Here is a 15,803-nt window from a genome sequence, read left to right on the forward strand (position 1 = left end):
GCTTCCATTTATTTATACTAAAAGTCCCTTAATCAAACTTCAAGTCCTCATATGATATAAATGGACCAACTTTTTCTTCACTTATATGTACTTCCTGCAATTCTGTTGACTACTTTGAAATATAGTCTTATTTTGCATGCTAACTTTTTTACCCTCTATTTTTTCCGATCACGTTCATAAATAGGATGCTATTGTGCTTTCTCTGAAACTTTCTTTCATTTGTCATTCCACTGATATAAATGTACTATTAGTGAATTGAACATTCAAGGTGAGTTCATAACAGTGACTTACAGAAGAGCATTACAGTATTTTCCATATCATTCACAATCATATCCTCATTTTTTGCCAACATTATATATTGAAATACAATGATGCATAGATCTTTTTCCAGAGAGGTTACAATGCAGGGTGAAATAAGAATACTTTCTGGTAATATATTACTTGTCACACAGTGATTTCAAAGCACATTGTTAACAGAGAAAGATTTTTTTTACCATCAATTTAATGGGAGCTTAAACATACAAGTTAAATTAGTTTTTACAAATTTGAACAGAAAGTAAGTTACTACATTGCGAGCATAACTCGTGTTCCTGTTGTTATAGTATTTAATTCTACCTACTGGAACACACTTCCTTTCATGCTATCTTCTGTGTAACAATTTGCTGCCCACCTGGCAGAGCAGAGGCTCAAATTCATGTGTATGAGAATCAGGCTGTGTATAGGCTGCATCCAGGGTTATGTAATCCTAAGGAGGTAAGAATTTGGCTGAATGGGACAGCTTCACTAATTCTGGAACTGATTATGTTTTCAAATGTCCATAGCTTTCTTTGAATGATCCTAATCCCTGAAATTGGATTGAGATTGTTCTGGATTTCTGTTTTCCCAGGGTACATTCCAAAAGCAGGAATATATTCTCTGAAGAAAGAAGTCCTTCATTTTTACAATTTTCCACATACAATGTACAGCACTCAATCAAAAATATGCTTGCCTTAATTGGGTATCTGTGTGACATCTGAAACTCAGAGCTAGAGCTCAGCAGATATGAATGTCTGTATTAATGCATACAGCAACTGTTAAAAAAGAAAATGCTGAAAAAGAGCCCAGACTTCAATTGAAATATGAATGAAGCTGAGCTCGTTAAGACTAGGGCAAATCCAGCCAAAGGGTAAAGGTTGAAACTGACTGTGTGTTAAAACTTCAATTTCTTGTGAGACCAAGAGAAAAATGTTTATTTGGAGTAAGATCTATATTTTCTAAGCAATATAACTTCTACAGTCAGTTTGTCCAAACACCACAATTACATGGAACTTTGAATAGGAAATGAGATATGGTAGGTCTGTACAGGTTAGAGTGAAATAGCAACACACCCCAAAGTAATTTGGGCAGAGAATAAAAATATATATTCGGGGCCCCCCTGAGGAGCTGGGGAGAATGTGAAAGTGTTGGACTTCATCACCTGGATTGTTGCTGATGTTCTCACAAACATTGCAGACTGACAGCTTGACATGCTGAGCCCTCTGTCTTGGGGCTTGCCCCCTATGAAACTTGTTACTGCAAGGAGAGGCTAAACCTGCTTATAATTGTGCCTGAGAGTCTCCCCCTGAGTACCTGTTTGTTGCTCAGATGTGGCCCTCTCTGTCTTTCTAACTAAGCTACCTCAGCAGATGAGCTCACTGCTCTCCCCCCTATGTGGGACCTGACTCCCAGGGGTATAAATCTCCCTGGCAATGCAGGATGTGACTCCCGGGGATGAATCTGGACCCAGCATCATGGGATTGAGAATGTCTTCTTGACCAAAATGGGGATGTGAAATGAAGCAAAATAAAGCTTCAGTGGCTGAGAGATTTTAAATGGAGTCGAGAGGTCACTCTGGTGGACATTCTTATGCTCTATATAGATAACACTTTTTAGGTTTTAATGTATCAGAAGAGCTAGAAGTAAATACCTGAAACTACCAAACTCCAACCCAGTAGCCTTGACTCTTGAAGACGATTGTATAACAATGTAGATTACAAAGGGTGACAATGTGTGTGGATCACACTCCCTTTATCCAGTGTATGGATGGGTGAGTAGAAAAATGGGGACAAAGACTAAATGAAAAATAGGGTGGGATGGGGGGGATGATTTAGGTGTTCTTTTTTATTTTTATTTTTTATTCTTATTCTGATTTTTTCTGCTGTAAGGAAAATGTTCAAAAATAGATTGGGGTGATGAATGCACAGCAATATGATGGTACTGTGAACAGTTGATTGTACACCATGGATGATTGTATGGTATGTGAATATATCTCAATAAAACTGAATTTAAAAAAATGCTTGACTTACAGAGAATACCTGTAGAGATATAACAGCCCCTACGTTCTGTACGATAAAGTGTCTACATCCAGAATATACCAGTTTTGATGCTAGGGGAAGATCAAAGTCACCAAGACAATGCTTTGTCCTGAAAGACCATGGTGTTCTGGTGCTGGCTGCCCGAGATCCTTAGGTCCCTGGCTTTGCCTGGCACATGGCAATGCTCCTGGCATTGTGCATCTCCTTTCTCCCTCTTCCACCCCAAGTCCAAGGTAGATCTGGTAGCCCCTCACAGGGTACAGGGGCTTGGCCATGACTGAGAGCTCCAAGTGTCCGGCTCTGTGTCCCTGGGGCCACCTTGAGCCTCAGGGCAGTGAGGCCACATGCCCTGATTCACATCGCCAAGGGGAGGCTGAGCAGGACTGGCCTCCAGGATGTGGGCTCAGCCGTGTCCTGCATGTTGTTTCCCTCCCTGGAGAAGGGCTGAGTTAGGACCTGCACCTCCAGAAAGAGTGAAAACTAATATTACCTCTGCTGAGCTTGACTTTTAGCCAGGGCTGGCCCTGTGCCCCCTCCTGTCATTCCTGTTTCTTAGGGTGGGGGACACTGGGGACAGAGAGGTTCAGTGACTTGTTCAAAGTCACACAGCCTGCAAGTGGGAAACCCAGGACTCCACCCCAGCCTGCCGAATCCCTTGCTCTCCCCTGCTGCCCTCGAGTGTCATCCAACTGACCCACATTGTAGAGGCAAGGCTCAAGCTGGCAAGAAGATGAGCCACAGACAGACATTTCCTGTGTTTCACCCTTTGGTATTTCTGGAAAAGGGGTAATTTAACACAAACTAATTATTGTCATACCACAGTCCTTTGCCACACCTGTGCCCTGGCCTCCCCATCTCTTCAACCTCTCGTGTTTGCAGAGGGCTTTACAGATGAGAAAACAAGGTCGTAGTCACTTACTCTGAGCCTCCGCACATCCCAAGAGCAGAAAGTGTCAGCCCCATTTTCCAGACAAGGGGACAGTGGTTCCCAGGGAGGAGGCACAGCCGTCCTAAGGTCACACAGCGAGGGGACATGGAGCCCCTTCCATGGCCCCCACTAGAGGGGCCCTGACCCAGATGGGCAGTCGTGGCTCCTGGGTTCCTCTTTCCATCTCAGGCTGGTCCTGGAAATGGACATTGAAGGGACAAAGGGCACCTGTGTGGCCTGCCAGTGCCAGATGACGTCCCAGCCGCCCCAGGCCAGGGGAGGGAACTGAGGCAGGGGAGGGGGTCTGAGCAAGAGAAGCCAGCGAGGGCATCTCAGAGGAGGGGAGTGAAATGGGTGGGGGGGGTTCACTCCCACCTGCGCTCCTGTGGCCCTTCGTGAAGAAAGCTGGGGTCCCTGAGCCCTGATGTCTGGGTCCCTTGGGGAGTGTAGACTGGGCTGGTCACCGCTGGTTGAAGGCAGGTCCCTGGCCTGTGACCACCAGTCGGGGGGCGGGTACATCCTTCCCACCCCAGCTGCCCTGTGTGTTGGCAGGTAGTGGCCGACCACTGCAGACAAGGCTACCCGGATGCCCTGAGGTTCCTGGAGCGGTGAGGTAGGTGACCCACCCCTAGCTGACAACCAGAGGGGGATTCCACCCCTGGTGAGCCCCAGATGGATGGTGCCTCCAGGGCGTTGGCACGTTAGGGACCTGGGCCCACCCATTCTCATCTGCAGTTTCTGCTCTGGGCTTGGCCTGATCAGGGGACCCAGAGAGGGATGACACACAGGCCCTGCCTTGTCCTCAGGAAGATGGGGCCCTGAGGGAGGGCTGCCAGGGCTGTGGGAGCCCAGAGGGGGCACCAGACCCTGCCTGCGGTGCAAGGAAGGCTTCCTGGAGGTGGTGAGAGATGAGCTGGGCTTTGACTGGTTATGAGGAGTGTGGCAAGGTTGCAGACAGACAAGGAGCAGCCATTCTAGGGAGAGAAGAAGAGCACAGGGAGAGAGGCAGTGCCTTGAGGTAACAGTAACTCAGTGTGGCAGCAGGTGTGTGTGTGTGTGTGTGTGTGTCCGTGTGTGCTAATGGTTGGTGGGTGGGCCAGAGAGGCCTTCTGGCCTGCAGAGCTTGGATGTGATCCCACAGTTTCATGTTTTCGAGGTGTTTCCTGAGGCTTCAGACCTCGTCCTCGGTGCCCTGGACTAGAGCCCAAGCAAGCAGTGCAGTAGGAAGCATCGGCCGAGCACCTGACACGCGCCCAGCCCTGGGCCCGGCTTACATATGGGTCTCACTGGATTCTCAGAGGAACCCTATGAAACAGGTCATAAAGTTCCCCCTGCATAGAAAGGGAAACTGAGGCACAGGGCAATTAGGTCACCTAGCCTGCAGGTGTTGGAGCAAGAATTTGAACTCTGGACTGTGTCTTCAGGACCTGGGTTCTGATTGGTCTCTTGAAAGGTGCAGGAAACAGGGAACATAACTGGGCTGGGGGGTGGGCGGTGCAGGAAGGGGTGATTAGGGAGGAGCCCAGAGTCCATCCAACAACAGATCACCCGAGCTGGGGTTTGATGTTGGGGATTCGGTTGGCATGGACAGTGTGGACAGTCAGAGGGAGTCATTTTCTCTGTGACCTTCCAGAAAGCTGACCTGTCTTACTCCCCCCACCCCCACTGCCCCAGGACTCACCAAGGAGCCAGTGATGTGGACTTTGGTGCCTGAGGAGCCCATGTCCCCAGCTGTTGGGACCCAGGATGCTGGCCATGACCAAGACGAGAAGTCAGGCCTGGCTTTGAACTGGGCAGTGCCCAATGTGGTGCCCAAGGATGTGCCCAACTTTGAGCAGCTTTCACCGGAGCTGGAGGCCAGTACTGCCCCTCCCTCCCTGTGCTTGTCTCCCACTAGGAGCCCTCCACTCAGGGGCCTGGAGCCAGGGCTCCTCCTCAAGGTGCTCACGGCCCAGAGGAGGGCAGACCCCCCCAATTTTTGAGCACCTTCTGAGTGCCAGGTGTGGCACCAGGGACATTTTGCATGTTGTGCCCTCCAGCCTTCACAGCAATCAAGGTGTAATCCTTACCCAGTTTCAGTGATGAGGAAACTGAAGCGCAGAGAGAGAGAACAAGGGACTCACCAAGGGCTTAAGCTTGTAATTGGGATTCAAAACCATATCTGAGCCCAAGAAAGCCAGGTCTTTGCTCTCCACCCTGAAAAGGGCAGGAGGGGCTGGAGGATAAAGGAATGATCCACACAGAGGTTTCTGGACTTCCCAGAAAGAGTTGGATTCATTTCATCCTCCCAGTTACACCCTGAGGCTGATTGTGAAATATCCCCATTGGACACATGAGGAAAAAGCAACACAGAGAGGCTAAGTAACTTGCCCAGGGTCACACAGCTAGCAAGTGGCAGAAGCAGGAGTTTTGCTCTGAACCCTCAGCCTGCTGTCCTTCTTAATGACACAAACATCACAGGAAAGAACAGATTCCACAGGCACAGGGAATAGGGTGAGGGGGGGGTTGAGTGGCATGTAAATGAGACTTGTTAAGTGAGAGTTGATGAGGCAAAGAGAAGGGGACGAGCAGCCTGCGGGCAAAGGGGACAAATGTGCAGAGGCCCTGGGGAAGAGAGAGGAGAGCTGGGAGGTCATGTGGCTGCAGCATAGAGGCTGAGGGGCAGGGTAGCAGAAATGAGCTCAGGTTTAAGGGCCTGGGAGGGCCAGGCAGGTGCCCTTGAAAGCTGCAGGAGGGAGGTGGGGGCCCCTGAGGTAGTGTATGTGGGTGGGGTGGCCCTTCCCTTGCAGAGCTCCCTGCTGCTCTGAGTTCTAGTCCTGGAGTTTCCTGAACTGAGATGGGAGGGAGAAGCCAAAGAGGCAGGAGGCTGGGAGGAGTGGAGATGACAGCCGAAGGCAGAGCAGGTACATTGGGGGTTAGCGAGAGGTGGGGGGATAAGGAGGGCACCTGTCCAGGGCTGCAGCCGCTGCGATGGTGGCAGGAGTGGCCTGATGGCCTGGATCTGCACTGAGCCTGCGCGGTCCCAGCTCTGGACTCTGGAGCCCTGGATGCATCCCTGCAGCCACCAGGGGGCACCAGAGAGCCACCTCCAGCCAGCCCCTCTCTGGGAAGGGACCTGGTACCTGGCTGGGGCTGCCCCTTACAGGCCTCCTTTAATCCTCACACCTGCCCAGGTAGGTAGGTCCTGCAGCTATCCCCATTTTACAGGGGAGGGAGCCTAGGTGTCTGGAAGGGACTTGTCCTCACACAGCAGATAGGGGTGGATCCAACCCACAGGCTGTGTCTAGGCTGCAGGGGCCGGGATGGAGGTTGCTGGTCTGGGCTGAGGCCTGAGCTGTGATCGGAGGCTGGGTGTTGGTCCCCCTGTGTCCCCCTCCTTGCCCCCTTATGGCCCATGGGCTCTCAGGCTGGACTTTTACACTCTGGTCAGGTCAGTGAACAGGAATCCAAAATGGTCACTGTGGTCAGAGCTGCGGATGATGTTTTAATGACAACGACATGTTACTCCTATCCAGGGAGGCATGATGGGGGCCTGCGTTCCATCCTGGGGTCCATAGACAGACTTCCCAGAGGGGCAGGAGGGGTGGAAGAGCTCAGAATCTGACAGGCATGGGATCCATACATGCTCTGCTCCTTCCTGGCAATGGTCTTTGCTCAAGTAAGTTGTCCACTCTGACCCTCAGTCTCCTCATCTGTGTAAAGGGCCCAGCATGCCCATCTCATGGACAGTGGTGAGGTACTCCATGATGAGGGCCTGTTTCCCACTGGCACATGTAGGGGCTTGACCAATGGTTGTTACTTCCTCTGCAGAAGGGGGCACCCTCTGGGGACTGTGAGAGCTTGGGAGTCGCTCTGGCTGCCTGCCCTCAGGGTGACATCCAAAGGAACCTGAATCAGGGGTGCGGCTCCCATCCATGGCCACCATGTGTACTGGGCCATGCTGGGCTTCTCTTGTGGCACTGAGGAGAGCATGTGAGAGGGACCCTGGCATCTGGGCCCAATTCTCACAGTCGGGGCCCGGGTGGGTGCTGAAGTACCTGCTGCTACTCTGCATGCTGCCCTTTGAGTTTGTCTACTTTAGGATCAGAAGGTAAGGCCAGGCCAGGGGTCCTGGGAAGGGGTGGCTTATGGCCAGGGTTGTGGTGGAGACCAGCCCCCATGGCAGGAAGAGTGGCTGACACTCTGGTGTGCAGAGCTGGGAGGGGAGGGGCTGGGCCTGGCTGCTCTCTCACCCTGCCTGGAGTTGGCTGTGTGGCCTGGTGCCCTGGTGGTCTCCTCTAAAACACTGGTCCAATGTGGAGGCAGTGGGGGAGCAGGTACGGAAAAGTGGGGCAGCCTGGCTCTGCCCCCTACTGTCTGTGTGACATTTGGCCCATCCCTGCATCTGTTGGAGCCTCAGAGACAATGTGCTGTTCCTGGAAGTGAGTCTGGTTCAGATTTGCTGTGTGGCCAGGGCCACATCTCCTGACCTTTCTGATTCCTGGGTTCCTTTCCCATTGAACAAGGCCCTTTCAGGTTAGACTAGCTGTGGTTAAGCCCGCACTGCTCTAACTCTTCAGTGAATGGATCACTCTTCATCATTTGTCCACTCATTCCACCGAGAGTTACTGAGCCCATCAAGGGTCAAGCCCGGGCTGGGGGAGAGGGAGCAGCATAGATCCAGACCCCATCACTGGCCTCGTGGGCCCCTCATGCCCACAAATCCTCACACATACACCCTTGCACCCACACCTCCAACTAGAGCTCCCCAGGAGAGGTCTACACTGCCTGTGAGTTGAGACAGGTCACACTAGAGCTGTCTTGTCAGGAAGGCTGCCCAGAGGAGATGAATTTGGAGCTATAATCTGAAGGATGAGTAGGAGTTCACTAGGCATGGAGGGAAGGGAGAAGCCTTCCAAGAAATGGAGCAGTGCAAAGGCCCTGGGGCAGGAAGGAGTAAGGCCCATTCAAGGAGCAGAAAGGGAGGATGTTCCAGCCTGGTGAGGCCTGAAAGTTTTGGGAGAGTTTTCATCAAGAGAGGGCTCCAGTCAGAGGTATGTTTGAGGAATGCCCTTGGCTGCTTGGGGGGAGTGGCTGAAAGGGTGCAGGTGGGGGTGAGAGGTGACCTGGGGAAGAAGTACTGGGCTGAGCTGGGTCAGGAGGGAGAGGAGGGGAAGGATGGGCTGGAGAGCTGGAGGAGGTTAGGAGCTGCCATGGAGGGGGCTGTGAGTAGGTGGGGAGGGGTGGGAGGTGGGAACCCATGGAGTTATGTCCCCATATGACACATGAGGAAACTGAGGCTCAGAGGGTTCTGTGACCTGCTCAAGCCATGAGTTTAAAGAGCAGGGGAGCCGGGTGTACCCCAGGCCTTCCCCTCTGACTCCTGCTTCCCACTCACTGGGCCCTGTGCAGTTGATGACCCCAAGGACCCAGCTGTTTCCACCAAGTTCAAGTCCATCCCAGGTCCTCCCTGACCCCTCACACCACCACAGGTGCCTCTGTCTTTCTCCCATTGAGCGCCTGGTGTCCTGGCTCAGGGACCCTGTGGCTCTGATCTGGGCCGTGGGGAGGGTGGGCTCTGCTGGCTATATGCTGGGGTATTCCCAGGCATTGCTGGGGCTGGTCCATCTTCCAGGGTGGTGGTCTGGCTACCTAAGATGCCTGCAGACCTCGGCTGGGTGCGTGCCCTGCTGAGGAGCTGGGCCCTTGACATCTACTCCAGAATGAAGGCCTGGCTCAGGCAACTCAAGTGAGGTGGGCAGGGGGCCCTGCAGGCCTGGGCCTCGGGTCCTACAGTGTGGAGCAGGAGGGGCTGTGCTGGGTGGAGGGAGGCACTGTGGTTTCCCTAGACCCTGGGTGAGGCGATCCACATCCTCTACCTGCCCACCCATGTACCTCTGTCCATCTATCCTTGTAGCCATCTGCACATTGCTTTGTGCACTGCTGGGTGCTGGACATGTGAGCTGACCAACCATATAGTTCAGTCTCCGGTAGCTGCCTGGTGCCATCACTATGGTGAGGTCCACAAGGGGCTGGGTCCCTGCTCTGCCGAGTCCCTCCTTCCAGGCTTCCCCACATCAGCCCAGGCCAGGCTTGCTCCTCTCCCCCCACCTGCCCCTCACCTGCCTCTCCCAATGGCAGGAGGGCTGCCACTTTTTAAAGCCACCAGAGGAGTGCCCACACCCAGAAGCTTTATTCACTCACAGCTCAGCCAGAATTTGGGAGAAGAGTGACTCAGGGCTGGGGACAGGATTGCCCCACCTTGGCTTCACTTTCCCTTCAGGGAGCCCTGAGGCTCTCAAACTTGCTCTAATGGGTTTTGACCACCCTGCAGCCTTCTTGTGCCCAGGCCCCTGGAAGTAGGTTCCCTCCAACCTGGGGCAGCTCCTCCTGCAGCATCGACCCTGGAGCCTCTGGACGCCCATCGGGCCTGAGGGTGCTGGGCCGGGCCCGCCTGGGGACTGGCCTCTCCTGCCCCTGTTCAGGCTTCATCCTCTGTGCTCATGTCTGTCCCCTGGGCTGTGAGGGATTCAGGCCCGAGTGAGGCCTGCCTCTCACTGTCTCCTGGAAGGGTCCTCTTCCCTCTCAGAGTCTTATCCTGGGAGCAGGAAGGGGACCCACCAGCTTCTCTTTGGGTAGAGGCCTGGCCTGCTCTTGTGTCCCTGGGACTCTGTGTGCCTGGGTCACCTTGCACACATATTGCCTCCATAATTTTCATACTGGAGAGGTTTGGGGACACCATCTGCTGGAAAGAGGGTTGGGGTATGTCTCAGAATTATGTTTGCAGAGCTCTTTACAGAAGATAAGAAAAGGCCAGATGCCCAGATCAGAGGTCAGGGAGCCATTGGGTATGATGGGGCAGAGGCTTCCCACACTTGGATCTTTCTCTGTCTTTCTCTGTCCTGCAGTGGTCCCAAGGGGTTACCACACATCTGCCCCCCTTGACAGCCTTGATCTCTGACTTTCTATTGGCCCATCCAGTGGGAGACACCAGCAGGAGATGGGAGGGTAGAAGGAGCAAGAGTGGTCACAGTATTTTCCGAATAGCAGCTGCATGTGCTGTTGTGGGGTGCCCCCAGTGTCCCCACCACAGACTCTCCCCCCAATTCCTTAGGAATGTTTATGGTCCATCAATGCCTCCACCCCTTCCCATTTTCCCTCTGCCTCTCAGGTAGAGAGGATACTGGGCACTGGACCCTCCTAGGGGTCACTGGTCTTCCTGACTTCAGAGCAGAATGAACAGCATGTCCCTGGCCAGGTGCTTACGAGATGCTGAATCCAAATAGATATGGGGAGGGTAGAGAAATGGAAGCATGAGCCAGGGAAAGAGGAACAAAGGAATTAATATGTGAACCAAAGAGATAATGAGTCATCATTCATTCATTCATTCACTCAGCTTACACTTCAGGAGTTAGAGGCTTTGGGATACAGCTGTGAACAAACTTTCATTCTCATGGAGTGGGGGTGGTGCGGGAGATGCTGAATAAGATTGTTCCAAGGAATGATAGTGCTGTGAGACTAGAGTGAGCATGACGTTGGGGGTGTAGGGGTAAAATTGGAGAGGGTGGTCTGGAGGGCTTCCCTGTGGAGGTGACATTTGAGTTGATCCTGAGGATGAGAGGCAGGGACCTGGGGGAAGAGTTTTACAAGCACATGGAATACCGAGTGCAAAGGCCCTGAGACAAGAATGGAGTTGATGTATTCAAGGAATAGGTAGCAGCCCGGTGCCTGGAGCCACATGAACTAGAGAGTACCCTGGAGAGAAGGGGCAAGGGTGGGCAGCAGCTGGGTGTGGTGGGCACTGTGAGCCATGATGAGGAGTTGGGATTGGGGCAGTCATGGGAGGGTTGAGAGAAGGGGAGTGAAGGGGTGAGGGAAGTATGAGTGAGTCCGTGGATCAGGGAAGGCCTGTGGGCTAGGGGGGATCAAAAAAAGGGAGAAGAGAGGGCAGAGAGTGAGGGCATGCAGAAGTCTCTCCAAACCTGAACCCCTCTCCAGGAGCCACCAAGGCTGAGCTGGCCTCTGCTGCCTCTCTGCTGCTGTAATGTTTATTAGAGAAAATGAAATGCTCCTTTCAGGCTGCAGCAAATATCAAATGATAGGGAGTAATGTTCAGAAAAGAGGCAGCGAGGAGTGACTGTTCCAGTGGTAATAGAGGAGCTGTGAGGACTTTGAGGCCCCGCGTCATGGCTTCACACCAAGTGTCCTAATGTCTTGGGTCCACCACCCCCCTGTTCTCCCATTGTCTCTGCTTGGACCATTCCTGGGGTCCTGGGGCCAGGAAGCAGCTGTGACTCCCATTCTCTGGCTTCATTCCTGGATTGGCTGCAAGTTTCCCACTCTGACTTTCTGAGTAGCAACTGTCTACTGATGTTGTCTTATGCTTGAGGCAGATCCCTGCCCAAAGAGGTTCTTGTGCTTCTATTCCAATTTCCTTGAGTGTAACAGTTAATTTAAGTTAACTAGAAAGTTATTCCAGGAGGGGGGACTAAGGGTGCAATGGTAGGATGGGGGTGGCCCATGGTAAATTAAACCAAGGAATATGAAGCTCAGAGAGGTGAAGTGACTTGTCTTAGGTCACACAGCCAGTCAATGGTGAAGTGATCATTCAAGCCCAGGTCAGACTGTGGTTCAACCCTGACTGGTCACTGGAATTATGGGTAGAAATACTGATGCTTGGGACTCTCCTGTAAGGATTCTGATTTAACTAGTCTTAGCACAAACCCATCTGGGCAGGAGTGTGTTTGGAGCCTGTAATTCCTGGGCTCCACTGACCTTAAGTGTCACCCTGTGAGTGTGACCACCTGCCTGAGTCTGTACCATGTGCCTCAGGCTTTCTCAGTGTCCTCTGTGGCAAGGAGAACTGTGTGTGCCAATGTGGGGTTGGGGTCATGTGATGGCAGATGGGTGACTTCTGCCCCCACATGAGGTCCTGTCCTCACTAAGTTTCCTCAGGGAGGTTCCTCAACCCCTCTGAGCTTTGCATTCCACCCACAAATACGATCATGTACACAAAATGGATATGTGGTGATGTCAATAATAATCAAGTTTTAGGTGTGTTAATGTATTTTGTGATTATGTTTCCAGAGAATCCTTATTTTTTAGAGGTCTATATGGACTCTTTATGAATGCAATGATACAATATCTAGGAATTGCTTCAAAATAATCTGGGTGAGGAGGGATGGTAGGGAGTTGATAAAACATGCGTTGATAAATTGACAGTGAGTGATGGATACATAGAAGTTCATTATACTATTCTCCTTTTGAAATGCCATTTTCTGTAGTAAACAAATACTTTGCATCAAAGATTTGATTGATAAAACTCATTCAGGCCCAGACAGAGTTTGTGGAAAACATGGTCTGGCGCTGCCACGAGACTGAAAAACATGTGAGGCACAGAAGCAGACATAGATTTATTAGGACTTTCAAACAGGAGAGATTTTCCAGTGGTGGCCAGTACAGAGGGATAGCACTCCCAAAGGGACAGGGGGGTACAAAGGGGCAATATGTATATAATTTTAGAAAAAAGATATTCTAATGAGGACATTGGGTCTCTAGTATAATCATTAAAGGGGCCTAAGATTAATGTTCAAGACTAAGATATCATCAGTGCTGTTTTACATCCATGATTACATTCTCCTCCTTCCAGAGAGATTGTTTACTTTCTTGACTTTTATCCTTGGCTAAAGCAGATTTGCTATGTGCCATTTAGAAGGGGACCAGGGTCCTGGGCCGCCATATAAGGGAGAAACATACATCAAGATATAAAATAAGACAAAGCAAAACCAGGTGCACCTGGAGTTGTGGTCCCAGAGGTCCAGTTTGGAGGCCAGCAAGGTACAGGGGAGCTACGCGTTTTCAGCAACGCGGACAGCTCCCAGGGAGCGTCCCCTGTTCAGCACCAGGGACAGCGACCGCGGCCTCCTCCCTGTGGCATAAGCAGCTTTGGGAATATCAGGGGACAGAGAACAGGCCTTCCAGAACCACGTTTTTTTTTTTTTGTTTTGTTTTGTTTTAATGTAGGAAGAGCCTCTTCAGTTCCAAGGGCCATCCACCCTAATCTTACACACCTCCAGGAATAGGATGTTTCCTACTCAAGTGGAAACTGGCCCTTGGTGGACAGTTTTCTGATCTTTAAGATACCTTGATTGTTCTCAAATTGTAGTCTGTATAAGAAGAACCATAGTAAATGCAAATTTCTGGCCCCTATCCCGAATTGTCTGTCTCTAAAGAGTGTGGGTTACCTTCAGAATCTGAAATTCCAACGCCCCACCACCACCACCATAACACAAAGGATTGTGAAGCATAGTTTCTATAGCACCAATCACGACCTGAAATCATCTTGGTTATCTGTCATCTCCCTGAGAATTTAAGTGCCAGGAGGGCCAGACTTTTGCCTGTCTTCTTCCTTGACGTATATCAGGAACCTGGTTCAGATCAGGTTCTCCATTAATATCTGCTTAATGAATAAATGAATCTTTCCAGTCACTTCTAGTTGGAATGTTCCATGGGTCCGTGTTGAACACTTGCTGAAATTCGGAACAGTGAGCTGAATGAATGAACGCCTAAGTGGAGGATCCTGAGGTCTGCCGGCCAGGAGGAGGAGGAAGAGAAGGGCTGGAGGGGATCTGGGTTTGTCTTTGTGTGGGTCGGTAAAGGTGGTCGGGTGTGCGGCTTAACGGGCTGCGCCATGTCGTCATACCTGCAGGGCCCACCCCCCACGCCCCACGCTCCACGTGCCACGCCCCATGCGGAAGGTCGGACGGGCAGCGCCATGACTTCACGTCCGCGAAGGTCTGAGGGGCGCATCTTCTACGCGCCAGTCCGGGCCGGCGGCGTCATGACGTCACGCTCGCACAGGGCGACCACCCCGCTCGGGTTCGGGGCGGGGCTCTGCCGGGTGTTACATGACGTCACTCCCGGGGAACCCGGCGGCGGCTCATGGTGGGGTTTAGCTGGGCGGTGCCCTGACGTCACGCACTCGGAGCGCGGCCCGGCTCGGGGCGGGGCTCGGCCGGGAGGCGCCGTGACGTCACGCCGGTGGGGCGCAGCCGTAAGGCGCCGGCTGGAGGCGGCGGGCGGGGGGGCGCGTGCGGAGCGTGGGCGCTGAGCGGGCAGGGGCGGGCGGCGCGGGCTCGGGGGCCGTGGGGCGGTGGCGGCGGCGGCATGGCGGAGAGCGAGGCCGAGACCCCCAGCACCCCGGGGGAGTTCGAGAGCAAGTACTTCGAGTTCCACGGCGTGCGGCTGCCGCCCTTCTGCCGCGGAAAGATGGAGGAGATCGCCAACTTCCCGGTGCGGCCCAGCGACGTGTGGATCGTCACCTACCCCAAGTCCGGTGAGCTCTGCGGCGGCCGTGTGGTGCCGCCGCGGCCGGGGGCTTCCGCGCGGGCGGGGAGGCCGCGGTGGGGGTGGTCGGCCTGTCCCTGGCCGCCGCCGCCCCGCCCTCTGCCCGTCTGGTGCCCAATGCCGACGGGGCGGGCGGGGAAGGGGCGGTGGGTCCGCAGACTGCAGTTGGGGAAGCCCAGGCCGGAGACCCCGCGACCCCACGGCTGGACAGTGTTCTGCAGAGAAGGAACCCGTTTGGCCCAAGCTGCCAGGAAGATGGGCCCAGGGCCGCCATCCATCCCAGCTTCCCCTCCCATTATCTGGTTGGCAGTGTGACCTTGGACGGGTCGCTGCGCCACTCTGCTTCTGTATCCGTTACAGCCTTTGATGGGTGCAAAATCCTGGTGGTCATCTGGGAAGGGGAGAAAATGGACTTGAAGGCCTTTACGGCCCTCGTTTCCGACGTGGGCGCTCGGTGGGGGCTGGGGCTCTCCCTGTCCCAGCGCCCTGCGTGCCAGGCCTGGTGCTTCCCCTTTTGCAGGGCCGCCTCAGTCACCGCGTACCCCGCGTGCGTCCCCACTTCTCAGCTTAACTGACGTCATCTTCACAGCATCCCTGCACGGTAGAGAGGGTCATCCCCGTTTTGCAGAGGCGGCACAGACTCAAAGGAAGGTCGTTCCTTGCCCAGAGTCCCACAGCTGGGGAGTTTTTTGGATAGAGTGTAAAGCCAGGTGAGGTTTGTAGAGAGGAGCAGCAGCTTTCCTCTTCCATGAATGTGCCTTGCTGCTACTGCCTTCTAGAGGGAGAGAGTGCAATGTGTCAGTAGCGTGGCCTTCAGGTCACAATGGACCAGCAGTGGGGCCCATTTGCCCAGAAAGCTGTATGTTGGCCGTCATAGCTGTGTATAGTCCCAGGGGGAGCTGAAGGCCCCGGGCTGTGCAGCTTGCAGAAGCGAAGGCTAAGAGTGGGCTGCCTGCTGCCTGGGGATATTGCTGGGCTGTCCTTGGGAAGAAGGAAGGAAGGGGCCTCTCCTTTCACAGCAGCTCCTTGAGGGAGTCGCTGCAGGTCCAGGGCCCCTCCCCCAAAACTGTGGGGTCAATGGGTGTGGGAATTCAGAATATTCCAGAGATTAGAGGAGCAGTTGTGTATATAAAATATGGAGCTGTATTTTAGAATGACATATACTTACAATATATTGCTACAAAACATATGAATATTCACATATGATAAATAATGAC

At 53.1% G+C, this 15,803-nt stretch overlaps 1 protein-coding gene and 1 pseudogene across 1 annotated transcript in view; both read left to right on the top strand.

Annotated features, from left to right (window-relative positions):
• Positions 1-3,463: 3,463 nt before the first annotated feature.
• On the top strand, positions 3,464-14,040 carry LOC119542520 (annotated as a pseudogene).
• Positions 14,041-14,379: 339 nt separating this feature from the next.
• The window catches only part of SULT4A1 (sulfotransferase family 4A member 1), a 30,251-nt gene continuing 28,827 nt past the window's right edge, over positions 14,380-15,803 (top strand). Inside the window, exon 1 of the mRNA XM_037846511.1 lies at positions 14,380-14,575. Within this exon, the coding sequence (XP_037702439.1) occupies positions 14,407-14,575 (169 nt within the window). The 5' untranslated portion in view covers positions 14,380-14,406. The remainder of the gene's footprint in view (positions 14,576-15,803) is intronic.

Source organism: Choloepus didactylus, chromosome 8 (genome assembly GCF_015220235.1).
Source record: "Choloepus didactylus isolate mChoDid1 chromosome 8, mChoDid1.pri, whole genome shotgun sequence".
In the NCBI taxonomy this organism is placed as follows: domain Eukaryota; kingdom Metazoa; phylum Chordata; class Mammalia; order Pilosa; family Megalonychidae; genus Choloepus; species Choloepus didactylus.